This window comes from Theropithecus gelada, chromosome 4 (genome assembly GCF_003255815.1).
Source record: "Theropithecus gelada isolate Dixy chromosome 4, Tgel_1.0, whole genome shotgun sequence".
In the NCBI taxonomy this organism is placed as follows: Eukaryota; Metazoa; Chordata; class Mammalia; order Primates; family Cercopithecidae; genus Theropithecus; species Theropithecus gelada.
In genome coordinates this window covers 106,608,835-106,628,593 of record NC_037671.1, presented here as the reverse complement: position 1 = coordinate 106,628,593, position 19,759 = coordinate 106,608,835, and the positions used below count along the sequence as shown (strand labels likewise).

Below are 19,759 nucleotides of genomic sequence, written 5' to 3'. Positions count from 1 at the left end.
TTTTGGATTTTTGCCTCCTTTTATCATCTTGGCCCAAGATACACCATGATGCTTTCATCTGCCTTTGGAAGAACTCTCTCAGGGTAAACAATAGGTGATTGTATTGAGGTTGACAGAAGGAGGGTGGCTGCAATATCTCTATCTATTTCCACTCACCTAATCGTGGAAATACCAACGCCCACAGCATCACTATCCTTGTTAAGACCTTGTATTTTCCAAGGTTGGCTTGCATTTCCAGCCAAATAAAAGGACATCAAATATGACCTTACTCTTTTTAAGGTCAGTAGAATGCAGAGTGGCCAGTAAGTGAGTTCTACTGGTATAAGCTTCAGAATCCTGAAAAACATACAGGAGGAATTGTGATCATTTTTGGTCAGCTTGCTGTCTCCAAAACAACTCCGATGCCAAGGGGAAGTCCCTGCGTGTGGCTGAAAGTTTCCATAGATTGTGGAGTGACCACTCTCTAACCTGCAGGGCTACTCTCACCCAGGACTACCTCTTCTGCTGCTTTGTAGGAGTATATGTCATGGATGGACACTGTTTTTTTCTTTCAGCATCTCCCATTTCCCAGTGGGCAATTCTGCACTCCAGGGGACAGACATTTGGTAATGTTTGGAGACATACCTGGTTGTCACAACTTGCATAGGGGTGCTGTTAACATCTAGTAGGTAGAGGTCAGGAATGCTACTCAACACCGTACAATACTCAGGACTGCCCCCACTTCCCCCAGCAAAGAATTATCTGGTCCAAAATGCCAATAATGTCAAGGCTGAGAAATCCTGCTGTATTCTTTCTTTATGCACACATTCACAGACATCCTTAAAATAACTATTATCAGTGGCAGAGGAAGGGCAGAATCACAGATACTCCCCCTCCCTGTTCCTCCAAAAGTCACTAGCAATTCAGAAATTTCTTTAATCATAAAGACTCTAAGGAATAACATATTTATCTGGGAGATTAAAGAACAAATACCATTTTAACCTTCTAAAAACTGATTATCATTAAGTATAATGCAACCTTTTAACTGTAAGTATAAAGGAAAGTGCTGATTATTTAAAGTAAATGGGACCCAGAGTCCCATGAATAATCAAAAACTTGGTTAATAGAGTATGACCAGAGAATAATGCACTTGGCTTCTGTGGAGAAATTAAAGTACATGCTGTGAATTGCTACTGAGGAAATTGCGTGAAAAGTTACCCTTAAGGTACCATGAGGCTGAAGAAACAGCCTCAGGTGCACAATGTATCACATTAGTCTCTATCTCTCTTTGTATTTTCATGACGTCTTTCACCTTGGATAACCCAGAAGCTCTGGCCTTGGAACTTTTTGGAATGGTAAAGTATCTCACTCTCCATATTTATTTTCATCTCCTGGAATGGTAAAGTATCTCACTCTCCATATTTATTTTCATCTCCTAACAGACCTGAATTTTGTTGCCAAGAGTTTATCTCTTTCACAGGAATTATTTTCAAACTTCAGCTTACTTACTTTGAGGGCATATACTGTGTTTAATACTTATAATCACAATTCACGTTAAATAAAATGTGTCCCTGAAAAGTTATACCTAAACTGAATTTTTGTAAAAAAATAAAAAATTTAAATCACAAGGAAAACTTGCCGAAGGAAGAGTATGAAGCTAAATCTTTTGTAGAAAGAATCATCTTGTTTTGCAAAGTGAACAACTACGCTTTGTTTTTAAGTCCCAATTTTTATTTGTAGCTCAAGAGGCTGGTACAGTATTATGCACGATGCTCATTTAAAAAATACTGACAGGGGGCCGGGCGCGGTGGCTCAAGCCTGTAATCCCAGCACTTTGGGAGGCCGAGACGGGCGGATCACGAAGTCAGGAGATGGAGACCATCCTGGCTAACCCGGTGAAACCCCGTCTCTACTAAAAATATACAAAAAACTAGCCGGGCGAGGTGGCGGGCGCCTGTAGTCCCAGCTACTCGGGAGGCTGAGGCAGGAGAATGGCGTAAACCCGGGAGGCGGAGCTTGCAGTGAGCTGAGATCTGGCCACTGCACTCCAGCCTGGGCGACAGAGCGAGACTCCGTCTAAAAAAAAGGCCGGACGCGGTGGCTCAAGCCTGTAATCCCAGCACTTTGGGAGGCCGAGACGGGTGGATCACGAAGTCAGGAGATCGAGACCATCCTGGCGAACACAGTGAAACCCCGTCTCTACTAAAACTACAAAAAACTAGCCGGGCGAGGTGGCGGGCGCCTGTAGTCCCAGCTACTCGGGAGGCTGAGGCAGGAGAATGGCGTAAAACCCGGGAGGCGGAGCTTGCAGTGAGCTGAGATCCGGCCACTGGACTCCAGCCTGGGCGACAGAGCGAGACTCTGTCTCAAAAAAAAAAAACAAAAAAAAAACAAAAAAAACCTGACAGTCCGGGCACCGTAGCTCACATCTGTAATCCCAGCACTTTGGGAGGCCGAAGTGGGCGGATCACCCGAAGTCAGAAGTTTGAGACCAGCTTGGTCAACATGGTGAAACCCTGTCTCTACTAAAAATACAAAAGTTAGCCAGGCATGGTGGCGGGCGCCTGTAGTTCCAGCCACTTGGGAGGCTGAGGCACAAGAATTGCTTGAACCTGGGAGGCAGATGTTGCAGTGAGCTGAGATCACGCCCCTGCACTCCAGCCTGGGTGACAAGAGTTTTCAGACCCATCTCAAAAAACAAATAAAAAATAAAAATAAAATACCATGAATTTGGAAGGATTTTGAAAGTTTTAGAGTTTTACAAACTATTTTTAAGAGTGGATAATATATCCTTTATTAAGAACGGTTAACACCTGTTTTAGGTGATAAGAAAGGAGGTAAGATCCTAGACACATTTGGGGGAAAAAAAAAAGGCAGCATTACTGAAAAGATAATCACATTGGCTGTTTCCTCTCAGCAATAAGGCGAAAAGAGTGGATGGGAGCCTATTATTTAGACAGTGTAATCTTTTGGTTAGAATACGGATTCTGAAACCAGATTGTCTGGGCTCACATCCCCGTGTAGTGTGGTCTTAGGCAACTTACACGACTCCACTGCACCTTAGTTTCCTCATACAAAACACGGAGAATACTAATATTATCTACTTAATGAGGCTGTTCTGAAGATTAAATAAAGTAATACATGAACTAGTATGTGAAAAGCATTCCAGTCAGCGATAGTCTTGATTCCTGGAGTTGAGCTCAGGCTAGGCATAAAGAGGAAGATAAGAGGCAGGGAGCAGGCACCGTTTCATTCTTCCTCTCCGCACCCTCAGGAAGGAGGCACCGCTGTTTCTCCCAGGGCTCAGAGACGCGGCCGGTAATTCGAAGTTGGATGCGAGGACTTTCCTTGGGATCCCTTTCCGCCGCACCACGCCACTTTTCGTCTGGTTGGGCCGTTGAGGGCAGGAGGGCTCAGCCCCACGCCCCGACTAGGCGTTCCACCACTGAGCCGTGGCCCCAGCTCCAGGAGGCAAGCAGCCCCAAGGGCCGCCTTCACGCCCGGCCACGGCCACTTCCAGGGGCTGGCGGCTATAGCGACGAAAGGCTTCCGGAAGGAACTGGTGCCTCCGCCCGACGCCCGACGCCCGACGCCCTTCCTTGCGGTCGAGGCAGGGTCTGACCCTTGTTCGTGACACCAATACTTATACATGCGACTCAGTGCTGGGCGCCGGGGACTCTAATGAATCCAGACTCGGCCCACACGCCTCGTGCAGAGGGACCACTCGCCCCCCCACAACTGACCCCTAACACCTGCGACCTTCGCTGGCCCAGAGCGGAGGGGTGGGAGGAGCCTCGCCTCGCCTCGCCTTCCCGGGTTCACCTCCAAAGCACCGCCCCTTCGGGGGCGTTATCGGGTACGCCGTAAAGTAGAGAGCATTCTTAACAACCCGCCTCCGTCTTTACGGCAGGCCGCATTCCATGCCTCCAATATGGCGTCCTCCGCATAGGCAGCGGCTGTGGTTTCTACCCCGGGTGGCCGGGGGCAGTGCTGAGCTGGGGCTGTTGTTTGCCCAGACTGGGCCGCAGAAAGCAGCAGTTAAAGTTCGTTTCTGGTCACTGCTCCAGGAAGCCACCCTCCTCTGAGGGTCAAGAATTGCCGCTTCCTTTTAGTTACTGCAAGTTCCTCCTCTGCCCCTGCGTTGTTTCCCGCGCCACCTCTGGATACCCCCAGGTCCCAGACCCTTCCAGACTCAAACCATGAACCTTCGGCAGCTGCTGTTGCACTTGCCCCGTTATCTCGGAGCCTTGGGTTCCCCGCGTCGCCTGTGGTGGTCCCCGTGCCTCGACACCATCTCCTCGGTGGGCTCTTGGCGTGGTCAGTCCTCCAAGTCCCCAGCCCACTGGAATCAGGTAGTGTCAGAGGCGGAGAAGATCGTGGGGTACCCCACGTCCTTCATGAGCCTTCGCTGCCTGCTGAGCGACGAGCTCAGCAACATCGCTATGCAGGTGCGGAAGCTGGTGGGCACTCAGCACCCTCTGCTTACCACAGCCAGGTGAGCTACCCCTCTCCCGCTGACACACTCGCACTCACTGGAATACTTTTTTTCTGGCAGGCACACGCATTCTACCTCTCTCAGACTGGCTCCTGGTTTATCTCTTTTTAGTCCTTCCTTTTTACTCATTCCTCCTAGACATTCTATGTTGTCTCTTCTCTAGTCCCCTTAACGTTATTGCTCAGCTGAATGGATAAGTGGTTTTCTTTGAAACACTGTATGCTTTCCGCGATTTTGCTTCTTAATTGTTGAGGATGAAGATGCCTCAGCGATTTGTGGAGAAATCAAGCGGGGATGTATGTTTATTGAGTCACTTCCTAGAGATGGGGTTTTTAAAATTTTTATTTTATTTTAATGGGCTAGATTAATTTTCTGTCCCGCACTGTTCAAGGGGTCACCTCCAGAAAGTAGGGAAGGAGAGAGAGAGAGAGGCTGAAGGTAGATAATTTATTTCCAACGAATGTCTTGGGGTTGAAGTAGGAATTTGTCCCGTTAGTAGTCATTATCTTCTTGGGATATTTATCACTTATGCTGTACTACTGCTGTGAAACCTGCCTTTAGGATTTATAAAGTTTTTTTTTTGGTTGTTTTTGTTTTTTGTTTGTTTGTTTGTTTTGAGACGGAGTCTCGCTCTGTCACCCAGGTTGGAGTGGCTGGGACTACAGGTGCCCGCCACCATGCCCGGCTAATTTTGTTTTTGTGTTCTTAGTAGAGACAGGGTTTCTCGATCTCCTGACCTCGTGATCCACTGGCCTCGGCCTCCCAGAGTGCTGGGATTACAGGCGTGAGCCACCGTGCCCGGCCAAAAGTTTTTTTTTTTTTCTTCCGCTTAAAAAAACCCCACAACTTCTGATATGTAATTAGTTTAAACGTACAGCGAAGTTACAGAAATAATACAGTTCAAAGAACACACTTGCATACTCTTTAATCAGATTCACCTACTACGTAGATATATATGTCTATATATGTCAATATATTCATTAAATGCATAAACACACATATATATACTATTCACGAGTATATATCTTTCTATATTTTTTTTCTGGATCGTTTGGTGGTAGATTGCATACATCATGATCCTTTTCCCCTAAATACTTCAGTATGTATTTCCTAAGCATAGCGGTAATCTCCTACATAAGTACACTACAGTTACCAACTTAGGTATATTTAATATTGATACAATACTTTTATTTAATCTACCGTTTAATTTCAATTTTGTTAATTGGCCTAATAATGTTCTTTATAGCATTCTTTACCCTCCAGGACAGGATTCAGTCCAGAATCAAGTATTGCATTTAGTTGTTCTATCTCTTTCATCTTCTTCAATTAGGAACATTTTCATATCTCTTCTTGGCTTTTATGACTAGAGCACTGGTTCTCAACTGGGGCAATTTTCCCACCCTGGGGACATTTGGCATGTATGGAGACATTTTTGGTTGTCACAAATGGAGGCACATTACTAGCATTACTGGCATTTAGTGGATAGAGGCGAGGGATGCTACCCTTCAATTCCCAGGACAGACCCACAAGAAATAATTAGGTGCTGCAAAATGTCAATAATGCCAAGGTGGAGAAATCCAGGACTAAAAGGACCTGTTTCTGTTGTTGTTTTTTAAAAGTACACTTCTATTTTGAAGTAGTTGTAGATTTACATGCAGTTGGAAGAAATAACACAAAGATATCTAATATACACCTAACCCTGTTTCTCCCAATGGTAACATCTTTTTAAACAATGGTGTAATAGCATAAGCAGGGTATTTATGTTGATACAGTTAAGATAAAGAACATTTTCAGCACTATAAGGATTCCTCATGTTGCTCTTTTTTAGCCACACTCACTTCCCTTACCCACCCCTTGCTTTAATTTTTTGAGGCACCTGACATTTTCTTACTACAGAAGTTATCAAATAGTAATAATAAAGTGATTTTATTCCTTGGCATTGTTCCTAGTTATCAGGAACATCACCTTATGACTAGCTGGAATGTTAGTTTTCCAGAGATTCTAGATGATACACACTCAAAACACATACACACACAAGTATGTTTAAAGCTTAATGAAACGAATAAGCCTACTATTACCCAACTTAAGAACTATAACTTTACCAGTCCTGTTGAAGCTAAATGTGTACTCCTCAGTCCATCTCCCTGACTCCCACTAAACTGTTTTTAAACATTTTTCCTTTTCAAAATTACCATGGGTCCTGGAGTGGTGACTCATGTCTGTGATCCCAGCACTTTGGGAGGCAAAGTAGAAAGATCGCTTGAGCCCAGGAGTTCGAAACCAGCCTGGGCAGCATAGCAAAACCCTATCTCTACAAAAAATAAAATAAATTAGTTGGGCGTGGGGGTGCACATCTGTAGTCCCAGCTACTTGGGAGAATTGCGATTGCTTGAGCTGGGAGGTCAAGGCTGTTGTGAGCCGTGATTGTGCCACTGCACTCCTGTTTGGGCAAGAGACCCTGTCTCAAAATGAAATAAATAAAATTACATTGTTATTTTTCTAAATAATAATGTTTCATTTTACTGGTTTCTTTGCAGTGTACAAATATGGTAGTTTATTACATATGGCCTTATGCGACTTCCTTTTTAAAATTCATGGTTTCTGAGATTCATCTGTGTGATGTGTTTGACTGTAGTTCATTAGATTTTCACTGGTGTATGAAATTCTGTTGTGTGAATATACCACAGTCATCTTTTATTTGTTTATTTATTTATTTTGAGACAGAGTTTCACTCTTGTTGCCCAGACTAGAGTGCAATGGCACAGTCTTGGCTCACTGCAACTTTGCCTCCCAGGTTCAAGCGATTCTCCTGCCTCAGCCTCCCAAGTAGCTCTCAAAAATTAGTCAGGCGCCTGCCACCATGCCTGGCTAATTTTTGTATTTTTAGTAGAGACAGGGTTTCACCATGTTGGCCAGGCTAGTCTTGAACTCCTGACCTCGTGATTCGCCCACCTCAGCCTCCCAAAGTGCTGGGATTATAGGCGTGAGCCACTGCGCTGGGCCTCACAGTCATCTTGTAATTAACATTTGGGTTGTTGCATTTCTTGGTATTATGAAAAATGCTGTTATAAATATGTTTGCCTATCCTTTGGTGTTCATGTCATGAGGATATAAAAACAGGAGTGTAATTGTTGAATGTGCACATGTTTATCTTTAGAATGCTTTCTAAAGTGAATGTACCAGTTTATACTCTCATAAACAACTTCTGAGTTCAGGTTACTCCTAGTTCTCATAACACGAGAACTAAGAGATTTCTTAATTTTTTTTTTTTTTTTGAGACGGAGTCTCGCTCTATTGCCAGTCTGGAGTGCAGTGGCGTGATCTCGGCTCACTGCAACCTCTGGTTCCCTGGTTCAAGTGATTCTCCTGCCTCAGCCTCCCAAGTAGCTGGGATTGCAGGCACACGCCACCACACCCAGCTAATTTTTGTATTTTTAGTAGAGAAGGAGTTTCACCATGTTGGCCACAATGGTCTCGAGCTCTTGACCTCATGATGTGCCCACCTCGGCCTCCCAAAGAGTTGGAATTACAGGTGTGAGCCACTGCGCCTGGCCCAGGTTTCTTAGTTTTTGGTAATCCAGTAGGAGATTTCTTTGTGTTTGATGGGAATGATAGTGTCAATGATAGGGGCTGTAGTATTGCATTGTGAGTATTGTAGTCCATAATAAAGCACAGAACTGAAAAGGGTGGAGCTAAAAAGAGCCTTATTAATGTGTATATTATGAGAACTGTAGTTCATCTACGTAGTTGCAAGAACATCAGATGAGAGTTTGGAGAAGATCTCTTCAGAGGCCACCAGAGGCACCCTAGATGAAAGTTTGTGAGACTAATGGTTCTAAAACTTTCCTAATTGTTTCCTAACCTGCCTTGTAGTACTATAGTACAGTGACAAAATTGGAAAGGCACAGAATAAGTAAGTTTTTGCAAAGTTGTCGTAGTAGGTATGAATTGCTATATTTTGTAAGAAAAGAGAGAGCTAATCTGCATATAATTTTGTTCTATTTACCTACGATAATGTGTTGCACATTATTTAAACAGCCTAAAGTCATAGTCAGCCAATAAAGAAACTTTTGGGGTGTGGATCTATATCTGTATATATATGTGTATACACTGTACACAGGTATTTCAGCAAAGGAGCAGGCATTTGATCCAGAGGTTAAGCAGGTAATGATTATTATAAATTATAACTAAAATCATGGATTAAGCAGCTGTATTTTTTTGTTTTTTATTTTTATTTTTTTGAGGCAGAGTCTTGCTTTGTTTCCCAGGCTGGAGCCATTTATTTTTCAAATAAAGCTACATGGTATGTTAGGGGTGAATCATGTTTATCAGCCCTAAAATTTAGATGAATGGTGACTTTGTTAGCAAACAGCAGGAAAAAAAAAGGAAACCACTGTAATTTGCTCTTCACTGATCTCTTTACCTAAGACATCTTGTCAAGAGAAGGGAAAAACAGCCTAGATGTGACATATACTCTTTAATTTAACACTAAATGAGAAATGAGATGAAAAATCCTGAGGTTTGGTGAGATAATGATTCTGTTACTAGGAATAGAGGAGCATTTAGCTCATTTTTACTCTTGTTCATCTAGATTTCCTAGGATCTCTCTGTTGTAATCTGTAATTAGATAATCACCAATTAATTTACTAAATGTTTATTGAAACTTACGAAGTGATATAAAGAAGTCTAGACCAGCTGTGGCGGTTCATGCCTGCAATCCCAGAACTTTGGGAGGTCAAAGTGGGCAGATTGCTTGAGCTCAGGAGTTTGAGACCAACCTGAGCAACATGGCGAAACCCCATCTCTACAAAAAATACAAATAATTATCCAGGTGTGCTGGTGCATGCCTGTGGTCTTAGCTACTTCGGAGGCTGAGCTGAGAGGATCCCTTAAGCCCAAGAGGTCGAGGCTGCAGTGAGCTGTGGTCATGCCACTGCACTCCATCCTGGGCAACGGAGTGATAGCCTACCTCAAAAAAAAAAAAAAAAAAAAGAAAAGAAAAAAAAAAGGAAGTCTAAAACATGGACCCTGTCCCTTGGTGAGTTGACACAAAACATATTTACAAATATCTAACAGAAGGAAACAAGTGACTTGTGGTTAATGAGCTACTACATAGAGAGATGGCTTGGAATAGTAGAGAACTTTTCATGGAGAAATTGGGACTCCATTGAAGAAAGAATGGATAAAAATTACATGAGTAATGTTTTAGGGTAGTAGTTGTATAATATTATTTTTTTCCTTCATGATTCTTTTTTCGCCTTTCTTCTCCAGGCTGCCATACCTCTACTAGGTACGGGGAAGACCTTAAAAGCAAGGATAAGCAGTGCAATAAAGTGAGCAGCATGAGTAGAGCTAGAATAGTAAAAACTAGAACATTTTAGAATAGCTAAAATGTTGGAAAAAGAAAACATGGGTGAGGAATCATTCCACCTACTGTTAAATCTTACTATATAGCTGCATCAATCAAAACACTGCTAATAAGCAGAGGAACAGACAGATCAATGGAACAGAATAGAGGACCCAGAAATAGATCAACACAAATATGCCCAATTGATTTTTAACAAAAGTGCAAAAACAATTCAATGGAGGGAGGATAGTTTTGTTTTGTTTTTTTCTTCTTTCTCCAAAAATAGGGCTGGAACAATTGAACATCATAGGCAAAAAAAATGAACCTTGACCTAAACCTCATACAATATTTTTTAAAAGTCAATGTAAAATGGATTATTTGTGAAATAAATGTCCACTTAAAATGGATTTAAATGTGAAATGTTAAACTATAAAACTTTCAGAAGAAAACATAGGATAATATCACAGCTGGGTGGGGTGGCTGACGCCTGTATTCCCAGCACTTTGGGAGGCTAAGGTGGGTGAATCACCTTAGGTCAGGAGTTTGAAATGAGAATCGTCTCAAACGGAGGAGGCGGAGGTTGCAGCGAGCCGAGACTGTGCCACTGCACTCCAGCCTGGGTGACAGAGCAAGACTCAGTCTCAAAAAGAAAAAAAAAAAAGAAAACACATCTTCAGGACCTAGGGCTAGGTAAGCAGTTTTTAGACATGATACCAAAAACTCAATTCGTAAAAGAAAACAATAATTGGACTCCATAAAAGTTCAAGACTGGCCAGGCGTGGTGGTTCACACCTGTAATTCCAGCACTTTGGGAGGCCGAGGCAGGCGGATCACAATGTCAAGAGTTCGATACTGGCCTGACCAACATGGTGAAACCCTGTCTCTACTAAAAATATAAAAATTAGCTGGGTGTGGTGGTGTGCACCTGTAATCCCAGCTAGTCAGGAGGCTGAGGCAGGAGAATCACTTGAACTTAGGAGGCTGAGGTTGCAGTGAACTGAGATCATGCCACTGCAAGCCAGCCTGGGCGACAGACTGAGACTCCATCTCGAGAAAAAAAGAAAAAAGTTTGATACTTAGCTCTGTGAAAGACCCTGTAAAGAGGGTGAAAAGTTTAGCCATAGACTGGTAGAAAATATTTGCAAATCACATATTCAAAGAAGAACTTGTATCCAGATTCTGTAAAGAGCTCTCTCAACTCAAGAGGCCGGGTATGGTGGCTCACGCCTGTAATCCCAAAACTTTGGGAGGCCGAGGCAGGTGGATCACCTGAGGCCAGGAGTTTGAGTCCAGCCTGGCTAACATGGTGAAACCCTGTCTCTACTAAAAATACAAAAATTAGCCAGGTGTGGTGGCGGGCGCCTGTAGTCCCATCTACTCTGGAGGCTTAGGCAGGAGAATCACTTGAATCTGGGAGGTGGAGGTTGCAGTGAGATCATGGCACTGCACTCCAGCCTGGGCGACAGAGTGATACTCCGTCACAAAAAACAAACAAACCAAAAAAACAAACAAACAAACTCTAAACTCAAGAAAGCAAACAATACAATTAGAAAATGGGGAAAAAAGCTTGTGTAGTGGTTCATGCCTGTAATCCCAGCTACTAGGGAAACAGAGGCAGGAGGCTTCCTTGAACCCAAGACTTTGACTTCAAGTCTGCAGTGAACTATGATTGTACCACTGCACTCTAGCCTCGGCAACAGAGCAAGACTTTGTCACTTAATAAACAAAAAGAGAAGAAGAAGAAAGAAAAGAAAATGGGCTAAAAGAAAAACCTATAAAGATAGCAAGTAAGCATATGAAAAGATGTTCAACATTACTAGCCATTTGGGAAATGCAAATTAAAATCATGATGGGATGTTGGGGTGATCAGGCCCAACACCAGGCTGTGGGGGCTACAAAGTCCGGTGGGGTCAAAGGAATGAGAAAAGACAAGTTAAGAGTGCATGAAGTGGGTTCAGGGGGCCAGTGCTAGATTGGAGGCTGCAAAGGCCCCAAGCTCTGGGAGCCCACCCTATTTATTGGTGAACAAACAAAGAAGCAGGTGGTGAGGACATGAGGGTTAACAGGTGAGGGCATGGGGACGTGGGGATAGAAAGGTAGTGGTGCATTAAGTGTAGCTGTGATGGTTTAGCATTTCCTTTGACGCATATAGAATATGCTCTGCTGCTTGAGATAATGGAGGACATGTTTACAAGAAAGAAGCAAGGAACCAACAAGTCTGTGCACATTCCAGAGGCTATGAGGGGTTTTATGCCCTGAGCCCTGGGTTCCATCCAAGCCACAAGGGGTTTTATGCCCTGGGCTTAGATTTGTGGTGCAGCAGTGCAGCCTTCCACCCTTTGGCATGGAGCTTGGTGTTCCAAAGGCCACGAGGGGTTTTAGACCCTGGACATCTTCCAAGACTCTTTTACATTATGACAGACAAGCCAGTCCTGCCTCAGCTCTTCTACCAACAATGGGATACTACTATGTACCAATTAGAATGGCTAAAATAAAAAATATAATATGTGATTCTTGTAACAATGCAGAGAAACTAGATTTCTCATACATTGCTGATGGGAATGTAAAATGGTTCGGCCCCTCTGCAAAACAGCGTAGCAATTTCTTATAAAATTAAACATACGACTGGGCACAGTGGCTCACACCTGTAATCCCAGCACTTTGGGAAGCTGAGGCAGGCAGATCACTTGAGTCCAGGAGTTCAAGACCAGCCTGGGCAGTGTGGCAAAATGCTGTCTCTACAAAATATATAAAAAAATTAGTTGGGTGTGGTGGTGCATGCCTGTGGTCCCAGCTACTTGGGAGGTTGAGGTAAGAGGATCACTTGAGCACGGAAGTTAGAGGCTACAGTGAGCCGTGATTGTGCCACTGCACTTCAGTGTGGGTGACAGAGTCAGACCCTGTCTCAATTAGTCAATCACTTGATTGATCAATCAGTTTAAACATACACTTACCATATAGCCCAGCAATCAGACTCCTGAGCATTTATCCCAGAGAAATAAAAACTTATGTCCATACCAAAACCTATATACAAATGTTTGTGGCAGCTTTATTTGTAATAGGCTGCCATAACCTATAGAATTGTAGGTAGAAAATCCTGCATATATATATTTCTCCTTTGCAGTTAAGTTTCTTGTATTGATGCCATTTTCATTCCACAGCTTGGATAGGACTGTGTTCTTTCTAGAGGAAAATCCTTTCTTTAGAATGATGTTCCAAAATTTCACCTTGTTGGTTTTTGGAGTGAAGAATGAGGACCTTCTTAACTTAATCCTATATCCTTTATTTTGGGATGATTTTATGTGTTATTTCTTCAGTATCATAGTTCCCACCATTTTCTCTCTCATGTTGGAATTTCGTAGTTGGTCATTGTGAATTGATTCCTCAACATTCTTTCCCTTACATTCAAAGTTTTCCTTTCTTTAATTTATCCTCTACATATATACTGTTTGTTATACTGTTTTAATTTTGTCTTTAATTATTTCCCAACTGGAAACAGCCCAAATGTCCTAGTGAGTGGTTGAACAAACTGTGGTACGTACAGAACAATGAAATGCTGCGCAACAATAAAAAGAAATGAACCATTGATACACACAACAACTTGGGTGAATCTCAGAGGAATTATTCTGAGTGAAAAAAGTCGATCTCATTCATCAAAAAATTAAAAATAGAATTACCATATGATCCAACAATTCTGCTTCTGGGTCTGTTTCCAAAAGAATTGAAAGCGGTGTCTCAAAGAGATACTTGTATACCCATGTTCATAGCAGCAGTATTCACAGTAGCCAAGAGGTAGAAGCAACCCAGTTGTCCATTGATGGTTGAATGGATTAACAAAATGTGGTATATATTACCATGGAATATTATTCAGCCTTAAAAAAGAAGGAGGGTGCAGGCACAGTGGCTCATGCCTGTAATCCCAACACTTTGGGAAGCTGAGGTGGGAGGATCACTTGAGGCCAGGAGTCTGAGACCAGCTTGGGCAACATAGTGAGATCTCATCTCTATAAAAAAATAAATTAACTAGACATGGTGGCTCCTAAAAATAAATTAGCTAGACAGCTGCTCTAGAGGCTAAAGTGGGAAGATTGTTTGAGCCCACGTGTTTGAAGTTGCACATGTGTCATAATATGGATGAACCTGGAGGACATTATGCTAAGTGAAATATGGAGGGCATTATGCTAGGTGAAATAAGCCAGTCCCAAAAGGACAAATACTGTATGATTCCACTTATATAAAGTGTCTAGAATAGTCACATTTAGAGAAACTGTGTGTAGAAACAGACTGGTCTCCAGGGACTGGAAGAAGGGGGAAATGGAGAGTTGTTTAGTAGTTATAGGATTTCAGTTTTGCAAGATAAGAAGTTCTGGAGATTGCTTGTACAGCACTGTGAATATACTTAATGCTACTGAGCTGTACACTTAAAAATGGTTAAGATGGTAAATTTTATGTAAATTTTACCCAATTTTTTAAAATGTCTATCTCAAAAGTTTATATATTGTCTGATTCCATTTATATAACATTTATATCATTTTCAAAATGACAGAACTGGAGATGGAGAACAGTAAGTGTTTTCTGGAGTCTGGGACAATGTGGGGAATAGGGAGGAGTGTAAATACAAAGAGGAATATTGTGGTAGAACAGTTGGGAGTCTTGTGGTGGTGGGTGCGTGAATTTATACATGGGATAAAATTGCTGATATGGTTTGGCTGTGTCCCCACCCAAATCTCCTCTTGAATTGTAATCCCCATAATCCCCACATGGGAGGGACTCAGTGGGTGGGTAATCAAATCATGGGGGCAATTTCCCCCAGGCTGTTTTCATGATAGTGAATGACTTCTCACAAAAGCTGATGGTTTTATAAGCATCTGGCATTTCCTCTGCTGGCACTCATTCTCTCTCCTGGCGCCCTGTGAAGAGGTGCCTTCTGCCATGATGTGGAACTCTGGATCAATAAATCTCTTTTCTTTGTAAGTTACCCAGTTTGGGGCATCTCCATAGAGCAATGTGAGAACAGACTAATACTGTAAGTTGGTACCACAGAGAGTGGGGTGCTGCTGTAAAGATACCTGAAAACGTGGAAGCGACTTTGCAGCTGGGTAACAGGCAGAGGTTGGAACGGCTTGGAGAGCTCAGAATAAGACGTGTGAAAGTTTGGAACTTCCTAGAGACTTGTTGAATGGCTTTGACAAAATGCCGATAGTGATATGGACAATGAAATCCAGGCTGAGGTTGTCTTAGATGGAAATGAGAAACTTTTTGGGAACTGGAGTAAAGGTCATTCTTGCTATGCTTTAGCAAAGAGACTGGTGGCTTTTTGCCCTTGCCCTAGAGATCTGTGGAACTTTGAACTTGAGAGAGATGATTTAGGGTATCTAGTGGAAGAAATTTTTAAGCAGCAAAGCATTCAAGAGGTGACAGAACATAAAAGTTTAGAAAATTTGCAACCCTGATGTTGCAATAGAAAAGAAAATCTCATTTTCTGAGGAGAAATTCAAGCAGGCTGCAGAAATTTGCATAACTAGTGAGGAGCCAAATGCTAATTGCCAAGACAATGGGGAAAATGTCTTCAGGATATGTCAGAGACCTTCTTGGCAGCTCCTCCCATCATAGGCCTGGAGGCCTGAGAGAGAAAAATGGTTTCCTGGGCCAGGTCCAGTCCCCCCTGCTATATGCAGCCTCTGGACTTGGTGCCCTGCATCTCAGCAGCTTCAGCCATGGCTAAAAGGGGCAAAGGTACAGCTCAGGCTGTTGCTTCAGAGGGTGCAAGCCCCAAGCCTTGGCAGCTTCCATGTGGTGTTGAGCTTGCGGTGTGTAGAAGATAATAATTGAGGTTTGGAAATCTCTGCCTAGATTTCAGAGAATGTATGAAAATTCCTGGATATCTAGGCAAAAGTCTGCTGCAGGGGTGGAGCCCTCATGGAGAACCTCTATTAGGGCAGTGCAGAAGGGAAATGTAGGGTTGGAACCCCCACACAGAGTTCCCACTGGGGTACTGCCTAGTGGAGCTGTGAAAAGAGAGCCAACGTCCTTCAGACCCCAGAATGGTAGATCCACCTACAGCTTACACCATGTGCCTGGAAAAGCCTCAGACACTCAATGCCAGCTGTGAAAGCAGCCAGGAGAGGGGCTGTTCCTAGCAAAGCCACAGGGGCAGAGTTTCCCAAGACTGTGGGAGCCCACCTCTTGTGTCAGCGTGACATGAATGTGAGACATGGAATCAAAGGAGATCATTTTAGAACTTTAAGGTTTAATGACTGCCCTATTGGATTCTGGACTTGCATGGGGCCTGTAGCCCCTTTGTTTTGACCAATTTATACCATTTGGAACAGATGTATTTACCCAGTGCCTGTGGCCCCAGAGAGATGTGTCTAGGTAGTAACTCACTTGCTTTTGATTTTATAGGCTTATAGGCAGAAGAGACTTGCCTTGTCTCACATGAAACTTTGGACTTGGAGTTTTAGGTTAATGCTGGAATGAGTTAAGACTTTGGGGGACTGTTGGAAGGGCATGATTGCATTTTGAAATGTGGGCACATGAGATTTGGGAGGGGCCAGGGTCAGAATGTCCCCACCTAAATCTCATCTTGAATTGCAATCCCCATAATTCCCATGTGTCATGGGAGGGAACTGGTGGGAGATAATTTAATCATTGGGGCTGTTTTCATGATAGTGAGTGAGTTCTCATGAGATCTGATGGTTTTATAAACATCTGGCATTTCCCCTACTGGCACTCATTCTCTCTTCTGCTGCCCTGTGAAGAGGTGCTTTTGGCCATGATTGTAAGTTTCCTGAGGCCTCCCCAGCCATGTGGAACTGTGAATCAGTTAAGCCTCTTTATGATTACCCAGTCTTGGGTATGTCTTTATAGCAATGTGAGAAGAGACTAATACAGTTGCAAAGAACTCTGTACACCTACATAAAGAATAAACGCAGGTTAAAAGATGCTGAAAATGGAATAAGGTCTGTAGTTAACAATCTATCAATATCAATTTTTTGGTTTTAGTGTTCTATAGCTATTACACGATTTCACAATTGAGTGAAGGGTATGTAGGACTCTGTAGTGTTTTTGCAACTTTGTGTTTGTATGTAATTATTTCTTTTTTTTTTTTTTTCTCAGACAGAGTCTTGCTTCGTTGCCAGGCTGGAGTGCAGTGGCGCAATCTTGGCTCACTGCAACCTGCACCTCCCAGGTTCAAGCAATTCTCCTGCCTCAGCCTCCCTAGTAGCTGGGATTGCAGGTGTGCACCACCATGCCCAGCTAATTTTTATATTTTTAGTAGAGACGGGGTTTTACCATGTTGGTTTTGATCTCTTGACCTCGTGATCCACCCACCTCGGCCTCTCAAAGTGCTGGGATTACAGGCATGAGCCACCGCACCTGGCCAATTATTTCTTATTTTGAAAAGCCTTAAAAAAAGCACTTCAAATCCAGAGAGAGAGACACACACACACAAACAGACAGACAGACAGACAGACAGAGAGAGAAAGAGAAAGAAGATCTGGGAGACAGAGATGTGTGTGTTGTAGTTTCATCTCTGTCAGTACTTAACTGTGTTATCCCCAGGCAAGACATTTTATCTCTTTGGGCTTTAGTTTCCTAAGCAATGAAGTGAGGAGTTTGACTAGATGATTTCTAGTAATGTTGCCAATTGCAGACTAGTCTGGAAATTAATGTTGTATCTGAATGTGGCGGTTAAGGGAGCCGTTGTCAGTTCTCAAGCAGAGAATAAGCCAGGTTGAATGCAATGTAGTAGTATAAGTCTGTAATCCTTTTTCCACAATTTAAAAATCTGAAAAGCTCAGAAAACAGAATTTTTTTTAGACTTATGAATCTGACCTGAACTGATGTGAGGCTATTTATAGTCTTTGTTTATCCCATTTAATATGAATATTTTTGCATTTGATGCAGAAATATTAAGGCTTTTGATTACAAGGTGCTGCCCAGTTCCTGCTGCAGTGTTGGGTAAAATGCACCTTCCTAAAATCAGAAAAATTTTGGATTCTTAAAGACATTTGGTTTAGTTTCAAGGACTTCGGATGAGGGATAGTGGACTTGTCCAAGCTGAACAGTGGTATGTGGGATGGCCCAGGTATGTGACATAGATTGGTAGAATGGGAGAAACTGAAGGTAACAACATGCATCAACTGTCCCATTCCTCTCAACACAACTTCTACCCAATGGTTTTATTACTGTTTCCCTAACTAAATGTAATTATCCACTTGTGGAACATATATATAATATATGATCTATAAAAAGTTATATATAAATTTTAATTACTTAAATTTCTGTATAAATCACTAAAATTTAAGTACTTTTAGTTGTTTCACAGGCAATGACCAATACTTTTCTAATAGAGAATTGGTTAGACTTTTGTTGTTTCTAAAACATAGCTGATACTTTGAGTAATAAGGCTTTATTTATTTTCATTGATTACTCTTGACAGATTTGGCTTTTAGGATTAAATTTTTGTTTAAATACTCTGTCTTTATGCTTTTGCCTTCAAAACACTGTGCTCTCAATTTCAGATTTAAATGGATAGGATTAATTTAGTATGTAGTTATTGGAGACAAATTATGACATTTAGTCTCTTCTCTTAGGGTGTGTTGATTCCTTTGTAGGGACTTTATGTTCCTCAGTTCACTACAGTTACTTGGCTACCTAAAAAACCTTATTAGCCCTTTCTGCATGGTAAAATTCTTCAGAGCTCTTTGAATTTATTATTAGAAATTTAATTTTAGTCTTTTCCATGTTTATGAAAGACCCTTTCTAGATTCAGTTCTGTAATTACTGACTGAAAACCTACATTACTTATGAAGAACTTTTTCTTGGATGACTAGGAGAAAATTATAAATTTTAATTCATTCCACAAATATTTGAGGTGCTCTGGGGATGGGTGTACAAACAAGAATAAGACCCAGTTGCTGCCGTCCAGGAATTTATGAGAGACAGTATAGTAAGCATGAGCTCTGGAATCAGACTGTTTGGGTTCACATCCTGCCTCTACCACTGTCAAACGATGAGATCTTAGGCAATTTACCTAACTTCTCTGTGCCTTAGTTTCTTCATCTGTAAATCAAGGATAAAAATAGAACCTGGTGGCTAGGTACAGTGGCTCAAACCTGTAATGCCAGCACTTTGGGAGGCTAAGGTGGAAGGATTGCTGAAGCTCAGGAGTTCAAGACCTGCCTGGGCAACACAGTAGGATCCCATCTATTAAAAAAAAAAAAAATTTAAAATGAGCTAGGTGTGGTGGTGTATGCCTGTGGTCCCAGCTACTTGGAAGGCTGAAGCAAGAGGATCACTTGAGCCTGGGAGTTGAGACTGCAGTGAGCCGTAGTTGTGCCACTACACTCCAGTCTGGGTGACAGAGTGAGATCTTATCTCAAAAATAATAATAGTAGCTGTGTCGTAGAGTTTTATGAAGATTTAATGATTTAATATAGGTAAAGTGCTTAGAACAGTACCTGGCACATAGCAAGTACCCAAATATTAGCAATTATCATTATTATTAGAAATTCATTTTCGTGGGGAGACATACACAGAGTACCTTGAGATAAATGCTGTAGTGAACAATATGCTGTAGAAACGTAAAGGGAGAAAAAGATCTCTCTCCCTAGAGAAAATGGAAGACTACCAGAGATGAAGTAGGATATGAGTCAGGTCAGGTGGGATGAAAAAGAGATGACTGAGGCAGGAAAAGAAATTAAGACATAATAAATTGCTCGGCAAAGTCTAGGAAAAATTGTAGTGTGGTGTAGACTGCACCACACAGTAGTGGGATGGGATGAGGCAAAAGAGATAGGCTGGAAGTATCTGCTTCTGCCATGATAGAGTATCTGATGCTCAACTTGCCCTTCCACTGTAAACAAATAGAAAACTGGACAAGATACAGGAACCAACTATATATATTTTTTTATTGCTGAAAGATATTCCAT

At 42.3% G+C, this 19,759-nt stretch overlaps 1 protein-coding gene across 1 annotated transcript in view; it reads left to right on the top strand.

Annotated features, from left to right (window-relative positions):
- The first annotated feature begins 3,879 nt into the window (after nt 1–3,879).
- The window catches only part of PDSS2 (decaprenyl diphosphate synthase subunit 2), a 299,355-nt gene continuing 283,475 nt past the window's right edge, over nt 3,880–19,759 (top strand). Inside the window, exon 1 of the mRNA XM_025384118.1 lies at nt 3,880–4,474. Within this exon, the coding sequence (XP_025239903.1) occupies nt 4,179–4,474 (296 nt within the window). The 5' untranslated portion in view covers nt 3,880–4,178. The remainder of the gene's footprint in view (nt 4,475–19,759) is intronic.